This window comes from Leptinotarsa decemlineata, unplaced genomic scaffold (assembly GCF_025532065.1).
Source record: "Leptinotarsa decemlineata unplaced genomic scaffold, Ldec_3_MD MMD2_tig00026282_RagTag_RagTag, whole genome shotgun sequence".
Classification (NCBI taxonomy): domain Eukaryota; kingdom Metazoa; phylum Arthropoda; class Insecta; order Coleoptera; family Chrysomelidae; genus Leptinotarsa; species Leptinotarsa decemlineata.
Genome location: NW_027412668.1, coordinates 22,898,241 through 22,920,005, shown reverse-complemented (window position 1 = coordinate 22,920,005; position 21,765 = coordinate 22,898,241). Strand labels below are relative to the sequence as shown.

At 35.4% G+C, this 21,765-nt stretch overlaps 1 protein-coding gene across 1 annotated transcript in view; it reads right to left on the bottom strand.

The window, feature by feature from the left end:
- The window catches only part of LOC111514920 (transducin beta-like protein 2), a 72,473-nt gene that overhangs the window by 19,003 nt on the left and 31,705 nt on the right, over positions 1–21,765 (bottom strand). Inside the window, exon 3 of the mRNA XM_074180077.1 lies at positions 1,521–1,741. Within this exon, the coding sequence (XP_074036178.1) occupies positions 1,521–1,741 (221 nt within the window). The remainder of the gene's footprint in view (positions 1–1,520; positions 1,742–21,765) is intronic.

Genomic DNA, 21,765 nt, shown 5'->3' with positions numbered 1-21,765 from the left:
TTGGTTGGTTGGTAAGTGATAAACTTCTACATCGCTCAACCGATCGTGATGAAACTTGACATGTATAAGTAATTTTTCATAGAGAAGGTTTTTAGGCTATCAATTTTTCTGTAACTCGCCACTAGATGGCGCTGCAGAACAATTTTTTGAAGGCACTGTTCTATAACGCTGCGCACGCCTAAGTTTGTTGATCCTGATTCTGTCAAAACATTGGAACAGCAGTGATACAGCAACATAGTACTAGTTTGATACAAATTCATTGATCAATTTTTTTTTATAGCTAAAAATCGCAGAATACGCAAAACACTTTTCTGCCTCTCACCAACAAATTAAACATTCTAAACAGCTCAAACTAGACAAGTATACCAACAAAAAAAAATTAAAAAATCGTTAATCGAAAGTACGTAGCACGCAAAATTTGAACATTCACATTATTTTTTCAACAGAAAACGTACATTTTAATGTTCTGAAATTTGTTTGCATATGTTTGTCGGTTTATCCGTCTAATTTCATACCACTTGCCTTCTTCTTATTGAGTCTAGCAGACGGATGTTTCATCTTTATCCCAGACGATCCGTTTCATAAGTCAATAAAAAAAAAGTTTCTGACAATTTAGGGAATTTGTGTGTCTTTAAATGATCGCAGTTCAAAGTATGTGTTTATACGACTCATTAAATTCGGTTTTATAACGTTAATCCTCTTTATGAAAGGTTTAGCGTTAATGAGTCGGTTTGAAAATTTTCCATGAAAATAGTGTTTATACAGACGTTAACACATATAGTCTGCAGGCATACTTGAAGACTTGGTACATCCAAATATCTACAAGAACAATTCGTTCAGGCCAGTCTCCACTCACATATACTATAGGATAATGGACTGACACCTATCAGAAAACTACTACTCCCCTGGCTAATACCACGAACGGCGTTGCATAATATCTGACAGGTGTCAGTGCAGTATCAGTTTCAATATCACAAAAGTATTTCCTGCATATGATGTTGGCGATACAACTGCCGGAATCGATTTTCAATTACTAGAACGGGCACACTTGCAGAACGGTTTCGGACTATTTGGCCTCTCGTCAGTGCAATGTAGTTGCCATCATCAACATATTCATGATATCCCATATTCATGATATTCCATAATTATCATTCCATAATAATCATCGACTCTATGTTGATGATGGCAACTACATTGCACTGACGAGAGCCCGAAACCGGTCTGCAAGTGTGTTCGTTCCAGTAATTGAAAATCGATTCCGGCAGTTGTATCGCCAACATCATATGCAGGAAATACTTCTGTGAAGATTCCTGCACTGACACCTGTAGGACATAAATCAACGCCCTTCGTGGTATTTGCCAGGGGAGTAGTTGTTTTCTGATAGGTGTCAGTCCATTAACTTACAGGGTAGGTGAGTAGAGACTGGCCTGAACGAATTGTTGATGTAGATAATTGGTTAACTTTATTTTTAGTAACATTAGGTAGAAATCCTTTCCTCATAGATTATGGATCCTTCTTACCTTTGGAAATGAAAGGGCTTTGCTAGCCTGCAGCCAGCCATCCTTCTTTTTCTCCACTTTGTAAACTTCTATGGTATTTTCGTTGAATTTGTTTATGATGAAGGCCTTGGAATCAGGGCTCCACTTTATTAGAGTGGCAAAATCAAATTCTATATTGATGCGAAGAGATTTTCTTTCTCTTTGAGTTAAATCCTTAGTCTCCCAAATAAACACCGCTCTATCTGCAAAATAAAATAAACAGTTTTGTAGCGATAACCAGAGATGTGGGGTTCAACCGAAAAATTAAAAACACATATTGACCCAACTGCCCACTTTCAGATGAGAAATTATAAAATGGGAAGTCAATCGAAGGCCACTACTAAAACGAGTTTCTTGAATCAAGTTCAAATGGGATGATCTAAGTGCGTTTATGATTATTTGAAGTTGACATAACATTTAAATTTAATGAAACTTTTATCGAATAAATCCATAACCTTCAGTTCCTAATTATTTTCAATGGATATGGGTATATATTTATCATAAATAATACCAACATTCATTGACTTTGAAACCTATATTTTATGGTACGGGTAGCACGATTATGTCAATGTCAGAATATAATCAGATGTAATGAATAAAATCTTCAGTTTTTTGTTAACAAATTGCGAAGTAGGATATCCATTAGTTGATTCGGTGGATACGACTGTCACTAATAATGTTTAAATTTACTAAATAACTACTGATTGTGATATGACGATCAGGAGAGTATCAGAAAGGTTTTTATAACTTCAACGGCATGAAAACTATGTCAACCATCTTTTGATGAAAAATAAAAGTTCTCGAGTGCGGTAAGCCCTTCGCAATTATCAACTATAACTGAGATTTAGTCATCTCCTGATGATGACAACTCCGTTAGCGAGATGCGCATTTAAATACTTTCATATTAATATACATTATGTATTGCCTTGGGTGATGTTTTATATTCGAAATATAAAACTATAACATGGAAAAGGTGAAAGTTTTTTCATGGTCGGACTGGCCATATAGTCGAGGTGGAATTTGCCAGCCTGGACACCCAACCTTAGATATCCACGGCTTGTGAAAAGCTGCCTCTTTCCAACTACTTCATCTCAGGCTCGTTGGCAGTGACCCGTCACCAGGGCCTTTCCAGACGTATATCAAGTTGACGAGACACTTTTCGAAATTTGCAAAACGAATGATTTCATAATTTGCCGCTATTTATTCACTAATTAGTTGCGGAACAAAATATTCTTTCGCCCCATGTTGTCTCGCTAACTTGATATCAAGTTAGCAATACGACTTTTTTATTATTAAGTTTTCCAGAACTTTGACTAGACCATTGGTTTAGTATATTTATTCGCTAATTAGTTGCGGAGGAAAATATTTTTTCGCCGCTTTATTTGAAAAATACATGTTGTCTCGCTAACTTGATATCAAGTTAGCGATACGACTTTTTTATTATTAAGTTTTTCAAAACTTTGACTAGACCATTGGTTTAGTATATTTATTCGCTAATTAGTTGCGGAAAAAATATTTTTTCGTTCCTTTTATTTAAAAAATACTTGATATCAAGTTAGCGATACCACTTCTTTATTATAAAGTTTTCCAGAACTTTGACTAGAACATTGGTTTGGTATATTCATTCGCTAATTAGTTGCGGAAGGAAATATTTGACTTACTCTTTGTTTGAGAATCTACATGGATTTGTCGAACCGATGCGATGCGAGAGATCTCCCATGAATTAAAATTACCTAAAATTTACTCCGATGACATTGACATTTTTCGTCAGATGTCGGACTTTAATGTCAGACCATTTGTAGGACAGAAAATCAACCTTCACCATGTTTTTATTAATCCATTACTCTCTCAAAACATTCGTGGATGTAAATTGTTTCTCATTAACATATATTATATTACATATTATAAATAAGTTACACATGTCAAATTTATTTTGTCAGGCATTAAATCATCCCTGTTTTCATCTATTTTCAACAAACATTGATAACTCCTTCCAAACATTCGTGGATAGAATAAAAAAAATGAATTCACAAATGTTATTTGGAAATGAATGAAAACAGGGATGGAGGTTGATGTTTTGTCCGTAATTTGACAAAGTAATTTGACTAACGGAATTTGTTTAGTAAATAATATAATATATGTTGATGAGAAAAAAGTCACACCCACGAAAGTTTTGAGAGAATTACTAAATAATAAAAACAAGAGTGTGGGTTCATTTTCTGCCCTACAGAAAGTCTGACATATGAGCTTTGATCAACTATATAGTTTAGATAGAATTCTCCAGATGAAGTTTTCATCCACGAACATTTTATTGAAATTGAATCGTGGCTGTTTTCTCACTGATTTTTTATTATTGAGTTTTCCAGATCTTTGACTACACCATTAGCATGTTCTAGTTATTAGCGAATTACTTGCGAAGGAAAATATTATAATTTCCCGTCGTCTTGCTAATTTGTCACCCCTGTTAAGTTAGCAGAACCACTTTAGAATTTTATATTTATTTTCAGGCCATAATTTAAGTCTAATTTTAGGCTAATTTTGTATTTTATTGCCAAATTTTTTGCTCTTCGTTTAACGTAGATATGCTAGTTAGTAACGTTAGCTTAACTGCTAGCTTAACGTTAAGCTAGCAAAACCCACCCTTATAAAAAACATTTTGTCAAATCGGATTCCATCATAATTTCAGGCTCATTTTAGGTACATGTTTTCCCTTATATCGCCGAATATCCAGGTGTTCTATTTCTTGAAAATTCTTGAAAAAATGTTGGGTTCTGCTGGCTTAACCGTTAAGCTAGCAGAACCAAATTTAAGTCCTTCATTTTTTAGAAATTTTGAATATGCAATAATTTTAGGCTCATTTAAGGCTCCTTCATTAACACATTGAAACAAACATGGTTGAAAATATGAAAATGAAATGTTCATCCAGAAATACTAAGACTTGACATTATATGACTACTAACAAAAAAATTGGGGTGTTCACGAACCCCTCCTGAATTCGGCTTTAAATTGATTCATTAGGTAATTGATTTGTTTTTCGAAGGTTCTGCTACCAAATATGAAATCAGCCTAATTTAACATACACAAAAATCAATTATTTTTCCACCATTACATTACTACATTAACCGATCAATTTTAATAGATCACGTAATATATTAGAGAGCTGTTTCGGCACTTCGGGGTCGTCCATTAATCAAGTGATATTTTTATTAACTTTTTAAGCCCCCCTCATCTCCCTCTGGTGATGCTTGGTGATGTTGTGAATTACTTTCCCTCTAGTCAAAATCATATGTATTTTTTTGATAAAAATATTCAAAATATCTTCAAGTGCATAAAACAAAGAATATATTCAATATTGTAGAATAGAGTAGAGTATTTTATTTGACCATTTTACATACAATAGTACATTTATGGCAAGTGACAAGTACATTGTCCTCAGGCCACGAAGTATCGAGACTTTCTTCAAAACTAAGTGACTAAGGCAGTATAGGGTATAGGTCATAAGGCAATTTGTCAATAACTTTTATTTGTACATCCCCCCTCACCCTTGGTGATATTTCGAGAGTTTTTTCAATTTCGTGTCCTGCCTTGAGGTAGATTCTGTATAGAGCGGAGGTTGTTGGTTTGTACCGGAATGAGAGTTTGTGTTACCCGAATCTGACCGACATTTAGACTAATGTCAAAATTGCAGCAAACTCAAATGTGTGTTCAAAATAAGGAAAAGGAAATATTTTGGTTGAAGTTCTCAAAAATTCAATAATAAAAAGTTGATGTCAAGTTAGCGAGAGTATGGATGTTTTTAAAACAAAAGGTAAATCAAATATTTTCCTCCGCAACTAATTAGCGAATATATATATCAAACCAATGTCAAAGTTCTGGAAAACTTAATAATAAAAAAGTCGTATCGCCTACTTGATGTCAAGTTAGCGAGACACCATGTATTCGAAAAAATATTTTTCTCCGCAACTAATTAGCGACTAAATATAACAAGCCAATGGTCTAGTCAAAGTTCTGGAAAACTGTATAATGAAAAAGTGGTATTGATAACTTGATATCAAGTTAGAGAGACAACATGTATTTTTTAAAAAAGGGTCGAAAAATTATTTTTCTCCGCAACTAATTAGCGAATAAATATACTAAACCAATGGTCTAGTCAAAGTTCTGGAAAAATTTATAATAAAAAAGTGGTATCGCTAACTTGATATCAAGTTAGCGAGACAACATGTATTTTTTAAAAAAAAAAGGGGCGAAAAAATATTTTCTTCCGTAACTAATTAGCGAATAAATAGCGGCAAATTGTGAAATCATCCGTTTTACAAATTTTGAAAAGTGTCTCGTCAACTTGATATACATCCTTTCCAGTCAGTCCGATCATGAGTTTGTTGCTAGGGTTTTTCATTGAGTGCTTCCTATCTTTAAATTTAAATAAAACAAAGTGTGAGTGAGATATCATCGAAATTTGTATTCATTTGAAAGACCTATCGATGTCATTATGTGAGGAATATAACATCGTTCAAATATAACCCATGCTGAATGGCATGGGTTATATTTGTTTTGAGGACCGCTGTGGTTTGTGGCTTATTCGCATACACCCGCGACTTAAGAAAAACCCACACGAAAAAGTCCAAAAGGATCAAATCGCACGACCTCGTTGGCCAGCTCATACCACCTCCACGTGAGATGACCATGCTCTCAAATCGCTCGTGCAGGATATCCAATGTGGCATTAGCTGTGTGGCACGTAGCGCCGTCCTGTTGAAACCACATGTCGTTGGTGTCCATATCATACAATTCAGGCCAAAAGAAGTTGGTAATCATCGAACTATAGTGCTCGCGGTTGATAGTGATGGCCTGGCTATCGTCGTTCTAAGCAAATGGAACGGTGACACCGCCATTCCATAATCCACACCAAACAGTGACTTTTTCGGGATGCATTGGATGCTCTTGGATCTGTGGATTGATATCGTCCCAAATTCTCAAATTTGTTTGTTCGCGTACCCATTTATCCAGAAATGGGCCTCATCGCTGAAGATGATTTTTCGATGAAAATTACTTGCCAACTGCTATAGAGTCCATTCAGCGAACACACGTCGTTGTCTATGGTCGTTTAACTTCAGTTCTTGGGTCAGTTGAATTTTTTTGGTGTGCAGGCCCATGTCACGACGCGAAATCGACTGCTCCAGACAGCGGCGATGTTTTCGGCAGATCTTGCGGGTGTTGGTCGATCGTTTACTGAACCAGTGGACTCAAATTTATCCACCACGTTGCGAATAGTCTTCTCGGCAGGACGATTATGGCGACCGTAAAATGGGCGAAGAGCGCGGTACGTCTCCCGAACAGATCACCAATTTTGATAAAACAATTTTATCATCTGCATGTGTTGTTGAATGCTACATTCGTCCATGGCGATTTGGCAAAATAGACTGAATAAATGACAACTAATTTGATAGGTGTAGCTTCAACAAAATAGCCGTCAGTTCAATTATCAAAGTTCCTGTTGGAAGATCCTGTATAAGTACTTATACAGGGTGTTTCAAATTCGATTCTCACCATTGGGATCTCGGAAACTATGAGAGATACGAAGATGATTAAATTGGGGCAAAGTTGCGCATTTACCTGACTAACAATATGCTATTTCTGGCTTTATTTTTCGAAGGATTCGAAAATAAATTACACTTCCACATTGCCACTTTTTCCGTGCTACATAATGGTGTTTTCAGATTTGCTATCCGACGTTTCGTCTTCCGGCCACCACCATCAACTTTATTTTTTCTTTCTGTTTTGAATAGAACCAGATTTTATCTTTTCAATGATGTATCATAAGTTATCATTCTTTTTACGAAAAATTGGAGATATTGAAAATGATTCATTCTTATCATAATAGGCTTTGACTTTGATGTTTCTAAATTTGACTTTCAATTTGTTCCGGGTATTTCCGAAATTTCAGAACTTTCTCAACGGCATATTGTTAGTCATAAATGCGCAACTTTGCCCCAATTCAACCGTCTTCGTATCTCTCACAGTTTCCGAGATCCCAATGGTGAGAATCGAATTTGAAACACCCTGTATACTCAATATAAAATTCAAATATGATTTGAAATTAAATGGATTTATTTGGAGAGACAGGAAACTGAATATGTGTTTTATGAAGTCTTTCAGAGATTCTAAACCTATAGATTTTTACCATTTTCATCTAAATATCGAATCTCGTATTTAGTAAAATTTACGAAAAATTGTATCATATTGAATTACAAATTAAAAATGTAATCACAATTGTAATTTTGAACATATCTCCAAAGCATTTCACGTCTTCATAAACTTCAGGATGTGCACCTAGTGCAGCAACTTTTAAACAACCAATTTTGTTAAGTCTGGCATTCCTAAGATGTCCAAATTTGCTATAATTTCAAGAAGGGATTTTTTTCACTACAGTGTCTACACTGAGTATGTACCTACCATCCTTAGTTATCCTATGAATACCCAACAGGATAAATCATCTTTCCATTCCGTGGAACTAAGATCTTCGCCTGTTCTAATTCAAGAATTAGGTGGGGTAAGTATATCTTGATATTGTCAAATATGAAAAATCGTCATAAAATAATTCAAATCTATTTTTTAAAGGATAGAACACAAGCATTACAGGCAAAAGTAGCGATTCACGTTGGATTTGAATCGCTGGAGATTGAATTCATTTGGAAAAACTTTTTTTTTAATTACATTCATTTAATGTCGCATCAACCTCGAGGGTTATTGGCGACAATTCAAATTTCATAAAAGTATTGATTTCTTACAATAAATTTCATATACGGTGCAGCAGCTTTATACGTCTTAGAAAGGCAATTAGTTTTTCATAGTTACAATTTTGTCCTAACGCTGCTTCAATTGAAGCAGCGTACTCGATTCTCTCGTTGTAGTAAGATGCGCACTCAGATAAAATATGTTTGACACTTATGGCATAGTCACAAACTTCACATGTTGGAGGGTTATTACCGTTGAGGATGTATTCATGAGTGAGGCGAGTATGCCCTAGTCGAAGACGTGACAGGATAACTTGCAATTTTCTCGTTTCTGGAAGTGATTTTCAGGGTAAGACCAATGGTTTGATTGCTGATAACTTAGAGTTGGAGCCATTCCATTGCTGTTGCCATACATTAGTAAGGATTTGTTTGTAAAACGGTTTCAGGTCAGGGTGGGCTATTCTTTTTTCAATATCTGTGAGTGGGTTAGTAATAGCATCCTTTGCCAGCTGGTCGGCCCTTCGTTGCCTGCTATACCAACATGTGATGGAACCCACATAAAGTGGATATGCTTACGTTTCTCAATGATTGAGTGGAGCTTATGTTTGATGTGAAGTATGATGGGGTGTTCTGGGTTTAGCTTCGTTATTGCCTCCAGTGTACTCAATGAGTCGGTAATTACCAAGAATTTTGAATGATCGCTTTTCTCTGCATATTCAAGTGCTTTCCATATGGCATAAAGTGATCCACAGTGCTTTCTGCTGGTAGTTTGAAAGAGTGATTGCAGCAGTACGGGTAAATGCTGCCCCCACTCCTCTTTCTGATTTGGATGCGTCGGTGTATATTTGGATACAGTCTTCGAATTGTTGCAATAGTTGTTGAAAAGTTGTGTGAATTAGACTATGGTTGGTGTAATTTTTATCCAATTGAACGAGCCGTTTTTCAATTTTAATGCTTGGAAAGGTCCGTGGAGGGGGATTTGGAATGTTTGAGGTGTTGAAAATTTCAGGTCGATTGAGAAGTTGGAAAGGAGTCGATGGAGTCTCTCGTAGAATGGAATTGCCACTCTCTTTTTGCAAATGTATTTCTGAACCCCAGGGTCATCTGGGTTAGATTTAACTGCAGCAGCATATGTGAGGCTGAACTGTTTTCTTAGGATACTTAATGAAGGTTCTACTGACTCACAATATAAACTTTCAATCGGACTTGTGTGGAATGCTCCAAGAGCAATTCTGAGAGCACAGTTTTTGAAGGTGGAAAAACGTTCTCAGGAAGTTTATTCTACATATACGTAATTCTCCACATGAAATAGTTCTCAAGCAGTGAAGTTCGAGGTGTACTGAGTTGAACTTCAAAACGATGAGCAGCCACAGTCCGTCGCGTATTTCCGATATGTATCTCTCTTGGTGGAATTAAATGTGCCAAGTCATTTGAACACCTCCCGTGAAAATATTTATAGAAGAAAGACAAATCTCCCAGGTTTCTTCGGTGTTTCCACAATCAATGTTCGATTCTCCAATCAGGTGTATGAATCTACTGGATGGAATTCAGCAGCTTCAGGGTATGCTTAGGGGCGGAGCTTCTTACACGAGAACAACATTCCAAAGAAGGTCTGATCTGAGCTTTATAAAGCATCAAAAGTTGCTAAGGTGTGTACAGTTTTCTGGTTTGGAACAGTGTTTCAAGCTTTGGAGAAGCAGCCTGTGCAATTCCAGTGACATGATTGTCCCAGGACATATTGGTGACCTTTTGAACCCCCAACAAACTTATCGAAGCAGAAAGCAAATACATGAATTGAAAGATGTTTCAATCTCAACTTTAATATTCTGAAATAAAAATACTCATATTTACAATTCCATCTTTTGATATTCCAAGTTCATAGACATCAAAATTGATGCGATTACAGGATATAGAAATTTAAATAATCACTAAATACGCAAACTTGCACGGATGCATTTTGCTTTAAGTACGGTGACCGGACTAAAGTTGCAACCTCAGCATATGAAATATGAATATTTATAAATATAAAGGGAGGTCAAGATCACCAGCGAGTATCAAGAAATTTATGAGTATTCATTGATCACTCTTCAGAAACGTATCCGGAGCATTTTTAGAATGCAGCACATCTTTTCGTAGATCCTGCTGGGTATCAGTAAGTATATTGTAGGTTTTTGGTGATTCTTCGTACTTTTCTCTTACGTATTCAATGTTAGTTCATCCCTGAATGTATTTTTTTTGTATTTTTTATAATAAATATCTTATTAAGTTTTCATGAGTCCTTTCATTATTGGGTGAGGGTCGGGTAAAACAGCTTAAAATCCTCTCGAAATAAAAAAAGCTAGTACGTAAGTTGCGGCAATGTAGGAACACACCAGATCCTTTTTGAGTGGGTGACTGTCATTTATTATATTCTAATTCTCTCAGCAATTCTCGTATTTTTTTTTATTTGATTACAACCATTTGTCAGCGTCAACACATATTCTTATACAAATATTATTTAAAATAGGCTAATTATCTAAGAACAATTCGTTCAGGCCAGTCTCAAGGCACCTACACTGTAGTTTATGAACTGACACCTATCAGAAAACAACTACTCCCCTGGCTAATATCACGAAGGGTGTTGGATTATATCTGACAGGTGTCAGTGCAGGATTCTTCACAGAAGTTATTCCTGCATATGCTGTTGGCGATACAACTGCCGCAATGGATCCGAAATTTGCCCAATTCCTCGTATAAGGAAAGAAAACTTTCACATATAGTCAGTGGGCATACTTGTATTTATTCGGATATGCAGTTGGTTACCTCGTTCACAGGCAGATGGGGCGACGACAAACCTGTTGTTTGTTCTATGCTTCAGCTTAGTTCGAGGAATGATACTCTGACGGAATTCGATTTTCAATTATCGGAAATAATCGACTTTATGTTGATGATATACACTACCTTGCACTGACGAGTGGCCAAACAGCCCGAAACCGGTCTGCAAGTGTGTTCCAATAATTGAAAATCTATTGCGGCAGTTGTATCGCCAACAGCATATGCAGGAATAACTTCTGTGAAAAATCCTGCACTGACACCTGTCGGATATAATCTAATGCCCTTCGTGGTATTAGCCAAGGGAGTAGTTGTTTTCTGATAGGTGTCAGTCCATTAACCTACTGTGTAGGGAGTTGAGACTGGCCTGAAGGAATTGTTCTTAGATAATTTGATTTATAGCCAGTCTTGAAATATGCCCACTGACTATATGTAAAATAGGTTACTTTGGGGAAGGAATTCCGATTCTAATGATCACGTTTTTTACAATAATAGGTCTATGCTTTTAGAGAATTTCCACTTTTGAGGTTATCGAGTCTGCTTTAGATCCTTTCAACCAGTAGTTTGGAATTTGTAGTTTTCAATTTTTCGTTCAAAAAAAAGTGGCTATATTATTAGTCATACGTATTGTCTTCAATACAATAAATATTTCAATACTCTGAGACACCTTGTACACTCAACCATCTCTCAAGGCCTATTGCAAAATAAAATGTATTTCAATCTCTTGTCGTTGGAATATCACGAAGAAAGTTGTTATAAATAGAACGCCTACATAATGAAAAGTGAAAGCTGGCTCCAATTTGACTTGATTATTACAGCTATACATTCAGATCTCTAAAATCTTACTACTGGTTTATGTTCCAGAAAAATATTATGGTACAACATTCACTAATGCTGATAACTGACAATTCGCAATATTTAGATTACAGACTTTCCCAGAAAGCGACGTGAGATGTCGATGAAATCAAGTTCAAGATTTCCTTATCGACCGGATAATTATGGCCAACATCACTTTGGCGTTGTTTTTTTTCTTTGGATTATTCAATTTTATTTATCATTTTTTCGATTATTAATCACAAATAGTGACAAAGAAAAAGCATTTACAGATCGAAGTATCTACAGTAGAACGCCGGTTATAGTATGTCCAGAAATGATAGAAACTACAGCAGTATGTCTACATACACACATCGGAAAAGTCTAGGGATATTTTTAAAAATGGCAATATTTCTTTTTAGATCGCTTTAGGGAAAAAAAGTTGACGAGTGATTATTAAACGAATGTAACTTACAACAAAATTTATTAAATGGTCAAAAATACTGAGTGCGCATATAAGCAAAACTAAAAAAAAATATGGCTCTTCTTTGGCACCCCGAAAAAAAAATCATAATACAAAAAAAATTGGAATCAGTATAAAGTATGGCCTCCACGCTGGTTTATTACGGCCCTACATCTATCGTGCATCGACAAAATGAGATTGTCAATGTCTTGTTGAGGTACATTTGCCCATTCAGCGATTAAAAGCTCTATCAATTGAAACGTTGTGTGAATGTTCCCCATATGCGGAGTAATTCTTCGTTGAAGCATTTCCCACACATGCTCGATGGGATTCAGGTCCGGTGATTGTGCTGGCCATGGCAATACATCAACTCCTTCGTTGGTGAGCCAGTCAGTCACTAGACGCGCGACATGTGGACGAGCATTATCGTGCATTAGGTGGAAGTTTTCACCAGCAGCACCAGCAAACGGACGGACGATAGGTAGAAGAATGGTGTCGAGGTACTGTCGAGCTGTGAGGGAGCGATTTGGAAAAACGAGATCGGTTCTGCCGCCGATCATGATTCCGCCCCATAGCATTACTGTACCACCTCTGTATGTGTGGACTTCCTGGACGTGTCTCAAACGTTCATTATTTCCAGGTCGTCTCCACAGTCTTACTCGACGAGAATCTGGATGAAATCCAAATCTGGATTCGTCTGTAAACAAAACTGTGGCCCAATCATTTGCATCCCAGTTTTGATGTTCTTGACAGCACTCTAATCTTCTACCGCGATTGCCTCTCGACAAAGGTGGACATCTAAGTGGCCTTCTGTTGTGGAGATCTGCTTCATGCAGTCGATTTCTGACAGTATCACGACCAATGGTTACCTGGTGCGTCTGCTGCAACACGTTAACCAACTCAGGTGCTGTGATTGTCGGTTGTCTTCTTGCGGTTAAAAATCGGTCTTGAACTGCAGTTGTAGCGCGTCCTCGCCCTGGATGTTGTTCGGCTGGACTGCCAGTTTCACGGAAACGCCGCCACAATCGACTGATAACACTTTGGGAGACCCCCAAACGAAGAGCTACATCATTTTGTCGCATGCCACCTTGAAGAAGCCCTACAGCTCTATTCATCTCAGCCAATGGTAAGTGATGGCGTTCCATGTTAAAGCACAATATTTCCAGTTTAATTGCTGAGCAAGAACTGCATAGAATGTACAAACTCGACACTTTCAGATTATTCATTTTAGCCGAAAACCTACAGTTTGTAAAAAACTTGATAAAAGATTAGTTACCGTTTTTGCAGGCTTTGTTCAACCCATAGAAATCTACAGGGTGGTCGAGTGTACCAATTTAATCGAAATTAAACGACCTCATGCATTTATTTTTATGATATTTAGTATGTTATAAAAATATCCCTAGACTTTTCCGATGTGTGTATATTAGTGCCATAGGCGTACTGCATTCAAATCATTTACCTACTACCAACGAATTGAATAAATGAATATACAAAATTTATTTTTGAAAAATCTCATTCATAACAAACAAAATAAAAAATCAACTACGACAAATGTGAAAATTATGTCCATAAGTATCTAACCAAGACATTCTCCAACAAATAAGTATTCAGCAGGAGGGGATTAAAAAAACATTGTTTTTTTGAAGGCGGTATAAATAGATATTCCTTCGAATTATACCGTCAATAGACACACTGCATCCATCAATAAGGGCCAACTTGGCTTTTTCCATACCAGCATGTTTGCATTCATGAAATTCTTTCACGCTCAGACAGTACCGAATGTACAACCGAAATGAAAGAAAAATCGTTTCGGATAAAGAATTTTTTGGTTAACCCATTAAAATCTGAAAATATCCTACTAAAATGTGTGTATTGAGAAAATTAATTTGATATTATTTTTTGTAGGTTATGCTTCGTTTTTTTCATTTTGAAAATGTCTACCATACATTTTCAAAATGACCCCAACTTTTTACGTTGCCATATGACAAATGACGTCGGAAATCTATATCTGCTTGAAGGTAGGCACAGAGGATTAAAGTTGATGTTCATTTGGACGATTATTGGATTATTTTTCACTTTGTTCATTATGAGGTTAGAACGTTATTTATTATTCATTTACGATTTTGGAAACGAAAAACAATAACTTCTTCAAACATTTATTGGGCTACTGGAAGATATTACATTTTCTACAAAAATTTAACTAGTTATTTTTTCATATCGAAGACTATAAAATGCTTGTCGACAAACGTTTCTCCAATAAACTGGTATTATCAGGGGAAGTGTATATACCTGTAAGTTTTGCGAGTCGTATTGTTAAGTAGCACACTTACACTTACAAATAAGTAGCACATCAATAACACTTCGAACCCAACTGACACATCATTTCACTTTCACTCAAATAATCATATTTATATTATCGCTTTAGTGACTGACGGCTGACACTAAACTGATTGAAAAAACTGACGGGATAGTAGTAGTATACGCAGATCGAAGTAGCTAGAACTTTTGAGAAAAATTCACCATTTCTTCTTTGAAATATGAAGTCACGATGCGTAAAAATTTAATGACTCTCGTCGGTGGCCTAACCCGTACTTCCGCCATTCGAGGAATTTCACATCGGAAAACTCGCTTGAATGTGGATTAAGAAATTGAGATGAGTTATCATTATGTCTAGATAATTTGTCTACGTTGGCCCTAAATGCCCGCTTTTGGAGTTAACTGCATACGATAGACCAAGTCATTTTCTCTCGATCGCTAAGTTTACCGGACACTATGCTTTTTGTAGAAATTCTATGCAGCACTCTATTTAATTTTTGCCAATATATTTCGCTAATATATTTTAGGACAAATCAAGTGTCCGGTTAATTTTGCGGTCGGGTAATTTTCTTACTCAGCAAGTTGAAGACGTACCACTTTTGCTGCAGATTAGGGAGAATTGGACACACAGTGTCCAATCGTCAGAAGTCGGTGTTTGTAACTTTTCTGTCCAACCTCTTTCCATTCGGTAGCTGATTATCTGTAGGGTTGTCTCATAAATTCGTAGACTTCTCTTCTAGACTAGATTTCCTTGTAGGACTCAATATGTGTTTTCTGTGTATCGATCCACCAAGTAATAGATCTAATTATAGTTAGTAGCTGATATTTTTGTTATTCCTTTTGACCATGGGAGGAATGGCGTTGAACATTCAATATTACTGTAGCATATTCTTAACTCCGGATAAAAACAGTTACCACAATAGTGAAGGTAAGATCCAAGTTGGTATATTTGTTAGGGATAAAACTGGAAGATGGAGTAAACCTAGATTTACCCGGTTTGACTTAGTATTATTCAAGCCATTTGGGTAAAGTCCGAATAAATAAAATAAATTTCAATTCGGGATTTACCCATACTCACCTAGGTCTACCCAATACTGACTGGTTAATTTTGAAAATGAATCTAGTTAATTAATGCAATTGAAGAAAAGATAATTGAAACTTTCTATTTGTAACTAACGTTACTACAGTTTCGTCCTAGAGGGACATTTTCAAACTTATACATTAATGTATACATTGTACATTAATGTATGAGTTTGAAAATGTTCTTATAGGATGAAACTGCAGTAACGTTAGTTACAAATAAAAGTGGTAAAGAATTCAGAAAGTTTCAATTCACTTTTCATCATTATGATTTCCTACCACGTAGTAACGGCTACATCCATCGATTGATTTAATGTATTTGAAATCAAACTGCATTTTAAACTGTTATTATTAATAAAATCTACAAAGGCGAACATAATCGCTCGATGAACATAAACATATAGCGGGCAGGAACATGATACATTTAATAGCACAAACATATTAAAATTTTGTATGACCATTAATTCACAAAAGTACTATTCTGATCAATGTTATTGAAAAATTGACATTTGTGGCAACTGTGACATTTTGAATTACAAAATTTTTCTACAGCTTTGCATAAACACTTCTTTGTAGCATATTTTGTTTTTCAATTAATTACACCTTTTGTAACCTTGACCTCCTGAAAGCAGGGATTGAGTTTAGGTCCCGGCGCACTTTTGTTAATGAACTTATAATGTAAACAATAATGTTTAACAGCACAATTAAAACATAACCCAACTAACCTAACCTAACCTTGAGCACATTCAAAACTTAAATTAAAACAATTGCTTAACCTAACCTAACCTATATTAGTGCGCCGGGAGCTAAACTAGACAATGGCTCCGCGCTTTGTGCCACGAGCTTGAAAATGACGCAATACCTAACATTACCCAGCCAAAGTTAGGTAGACCTAGGTGAATATGGATAAGGTCCGAATTTATATTTATTTTACCTATTATTCGGAATTTACCCAAATAGCTTGGGTAATACTTAGTCAACCCAGATAAACCTAGGTTTATTCCATCTTCTACATACTCTTAGGGGATTTTGAATAGATAATGTATTTTAATTCGTCGATTACTCGTAGTGGGGACTTTTTTCAAAGTTCCAAGGTCGCACTGTTTAACGTTCTTCTTGGATCTCGTGCCGGAATACTTTCGAAGTGTCTTGAAACCCGTAACTACTACGCGATACTTAAAGATGTGCGGCCAATCAGGTCGTACTGAGCCAGTTTTGAATCGATTAATCATTTTTACTCTGGATTTTTCTTATTTCACTGATGGTCTATCAGAATTCAGTTCCGCAATTCGAATTTTTATCTCCAACGTTGCAAATTCAAAGCTAGAGAACTTGGTGTTCTTTCTGGTATCGAGAATATGTATCTTCTTTCAGGCGTTGGCAACATTTATCACCCCTTGGTGCCTCATTTTTTTGTAATTGATGCTGCTAGGGTAGTTCTTGCTACAGGTAGTAACCTGTAGCGCGTTTCTGTTAGGGGCAGTAGTTGAATATCACCTGAAATATTTTTTAGCAAATTCTACCAACAGCAAAATGAGATCTATCGTTACACAAATGATAGAGTTTTTATGAGGAAAATTGTATCACTATTTCAGACAGCAGAGAAGAAACATGATTTTCAGTTGCCACAAAACTGTTTGCTAAAGATAAGTTTGATCCGACTTTATTAGAATGAAAACTAAGATACGTTGCAGCTCAATTATGAGTGGTTTCGATATATCGACACAAAAATAGTTACAATGCGGCTAGTTTTCTCAACATATCATCTATTATTCGATTCCATTGACTTTTCATGTCCAGTATCTCTTTGTCCCAAATTATTATTGCAGAAGATATGGAATTTGAAAATAGACTGGGATGTTGAGGTTCAATAGGACATTTGAAGTAGTTTTTTGAAGCGTATCAAAGAAATTCCCATACTTTTCAACTTGAGAATAACCAGATGGCTGTTTGATTCCACTGAGAGAAAACTTCAATGGTGTTTGCATGTCTTCTGTGACGCTAGTCAAAACGCTTACGCTACAGCCATGTTTATGAGATCTGACGCATGTAAGGATGTGACTGTTCAACTTATAGAAGCCAAATGTAGAGTATCTCCTGTTAAAAAGAATGACCATTTCTCGATTGGAATTGTTAGCAGCTACAATAAAAGCGAGATTATCCAAAACTGGTACGGATAATATAGATCCAAATATGTTAGTTTATTACAGGTCTGATTCGACAGCAGTCTTATCTTGGATCAAAGATGATGAAAATTGAAACCTTTTGTTTGGAACCGAGTACAAGAAATTTGAAGCTTGACAATCAAAATAACTGGTATCTCACTCCTGGAGATCTCAATCCTGCAGATATTCCTTCACGTTGTTGTTCACTCAGACAACTGATTGAGTAAACATGGTGGGAGGGATCTGAATGGCTGAATAAATCTCCGAAACACTGGCCTAGTCAACACATCAGAGACGAGAAGATAATCGAATCTGAGAAAGGAATTAGCACTTCAACTAATTTATCATCGACTATCGATTTTTTCTGATATCATGAACGAATTTTGAAGTTCACTAGGATTATTCGAGTACTTGGTTAAGTTAGAAGGTTTATTGTAAACTATCGTGGTTGAAACGTTTTGCTAGAGAACTGTCTCTGACAGAAATAGAATTGGCAGAAAAAAGCACCATAAAATTTCTACAGAATGAGTCAACGACTCTAAGTTGGAGAGTTTTTGTTTTTTGTCGATGACTATGGTATTATAACGATAAGAACTAATGTCTCTGAAAGAGATAACCTTCTAGATTTTCGGTTTCCTATCATTCTACAATCTAAACATAGCATTGTGAGAAAACTATTCTATGAAACTCATATAAAATTATTTCATGTTGGAGTTCAGGGTTCAGTAAGTATTCTGAGGGAAACGTACTGGATTCTCAGAGAAAGAAAAATAGTGGAATCTATCATTTCGAAATGTGTGGAATGCCGCAGATTCAGCTCAAGATATACATCCACCTATAGCACTACCTGAAAACCGTGCCCTACAGGCTCATGTTTTCGAAATCATTGGTGTGGATTTAGCCGGTTCACTTTATGTTCGGGAAAGTAAGCTTTGATATGTTTATATACTTCTGCTATTCATAGGGCTTTTCACTTGGAACTCCTATCGCCATTTCCTACAGATGTATTCTCAAAGTCATTAAGGATATTTGTGGCCAGAAGAGGACGACTAAGTTACAATATTTTGTTGAAGCGAAAAATGCTTTTTCACAGTTGGATTGGAAAATGGTAACAACTTTTAGAGCCGCCCAACCAACAGTTTCCTGGTTGGGTGGTTGATGGGAGAGGTTGATTTGAATCATGAAAGATTTACCCGGGAAAGTCTTGGGCGAAGCTAGTGTAACCTGAGAAATTATCCACGTTTCTCAAAAGAAATTCCAGAATGTGAAGTTCCAGATATAGACGCTGTAGAGAGTTCGGATTTGAAAAGACATATGAAACTCAAAATTGATCTTCGTAGGAGATTCAGAATTCAGGACAACTCAAAGAAGTGCTTCCCGAGAGGAACGGCTTTTAGCTTATGTTGAAGAATTGATACTTGGTCGGGACAATAAAACACGATTAGTGGAATCAAAATCATCAAAAGGATCAGTAGGTACCCCAACCTCTACAACGAGTGTACCTTTCAGAAATGAATTACAGCAAACATTTGGATCTATCACTGAATATACAAAGAAACAAATGAAGTTCACGAGAGTTTTTCACTGCAGATTACTACAAGATATCGTCGTAAAGTCAAACCCGTTCAAAAATTAATCTTGATCTTAGGAATAATATTTTATGAATGCATTGAGTTATTGAACCTAATCCATTAACTCAAGGTTTCATGGGAGTTGATTTATGATGCCATTATTTGTCACTTGAGGGAAAAGTTGAGTTGTATAAAAAATTTTGAATACAATTAGTACTTTTACTGATTTTTTAAACTCATTTTCGTCCTGGAAATTCGACATATTCAGTCACCGTAGGTGAATTTAGAATGTATTCAACATCCTTCATTTCCTTATTATAAATCTGAGTAGAAATACCTAAGATTACAAACTTGTCACTTTTGAGTATTGCTGATTTTTACCTTTTCTATGCATTTTTAAAATTTTTTATGGACCCACTATTTTTAACGGTTTTCACCCCATTCGATGATGAATTTACATGATTTTTAAAAATTTTTGTGACGTATGGTAGGTAAGTAGTTTGTTTGTTTTTGATGTTATTTTTTTCAATAAGCGCAAGATGCCATTTAGCTCGGTTTGAAAGATTATTTCACGAGACTTGAAAATTTACGAGTGTGCCAAACAAGTTAACTTCTTCTTGGAACGATAACTGACGTTTACATTTCTCACAATTGTGGGGTATAAGGCATCATGGTTGTATATACAGGATGTCGATTTGAACTCTCAATATTTTTTCCCAGGAAGATGTATACATCTTATTATTCTCTCCTAAAAATATACCCCTTCCAATTTATCTGAAATGTGTTTTCACAAATAAGTTTTGGTAAAGATTATAAGAATTGCTTCAATTCGAGCGATTATCAAAGTCATAATACAAAATAATAATTAATTTCGAATCCATTGAATTACAGAAAATATGGAGAACATCGAAATAATATTATAGGAACATAACCGATCAAAATATTATCTAAAAAAAAAAAAAAATAGGTCCTTGTTCAAAATTGAAGGAGTTCCAAATCGGATGACACCCTCTATAAAAGTTCTATGATAATATTCTGACACTCGAATAAAAGTTTAAAGTATCCAAAGTATCAACATATTTCCAATATCTCTGCAAATGAAGATGATACAGCAAAATATAGAATTTCCCAATTTTCGATTCTTCAATATCTCTGGAACCAAAAACATTCGACAGTACCCGAAAATTGAAAATGTTGCCACGATTTAAATCTATCATTTACGAGATCTCGCTGCATAAACTCAAATTTGAATCCCTGTATATCAGCATTATCGATACATCAAGCCAATTGTTGCGACACCCGTTATATAATCAATCATATCAAATAATTAACAATGGTTATTTTTTGGGTGATTTAATGTAATTAAATCCTAATTCTATTCAATTATTTACTCATTGAAGAAGTACTCATTTTTTTCATCTCTTCATTTTCATATACCTATTGTATTTTATCTTTGGAAGAGACATGCACTTTTCGTTAAATTCCTTGAGTGGCGACAACAATTCCATTATTTATAAATTGATTTTGTTTACTTATTTATTGAAAAAGAAACAATAAACAAACGTACTGTTAACACTCATCCGTAATGTTAACCAGATTTCAGTAACTAAAATTTTAGAAAGTATATGTTTGACAAATTATTCATATTTGAGTTAATGTGATAGTTTTTGCTTCCTTCAACAATAATTTCAACTTTCTGAATCTAATTCTTAATAATTAATAGAGAGATTCGGTTCGCAAGGAATATTCGCATAAATGAATATGAAAGTATTTAATAAATCAAGTACCTAATGTTTTCTTGACAGGAAGATGAAAAATTGAGCGTTGCTATTAGTGATTTTCTTTTCAAGTAAAATATGGAATATTATGGAGGACCATGGGAAATATAGCAAAGCTTTCGTCAATCAAGTTCGTGTTGTCAAGAGAGAGTTAATAACAATACTTTGACATTTTCTACTTCTCCATCTTTCTATAAAAAATGTGGGAATTTCCAAGGGAAGGAAGAAAGGAATAAGTTAAAAAAATAAACTGGTTACAAAGATGTGTAGATCATGTAAAGAAGTAACTTTAAGACACACATCAAAGAAAAAACCCTTGTGAAACAACTACTTTCATATAAACATTGAATCAGGCATAAGAAAAAATACTTTCGAAACAACTGCTTTCATATGAACATTAATTTATACAAAAAATACTTTTTCCCATTCGGTTTGTATTCCAAACATTCGTTATGGAATTGAAGCAGATATCATTAACAGGATTGCTAAACAACATA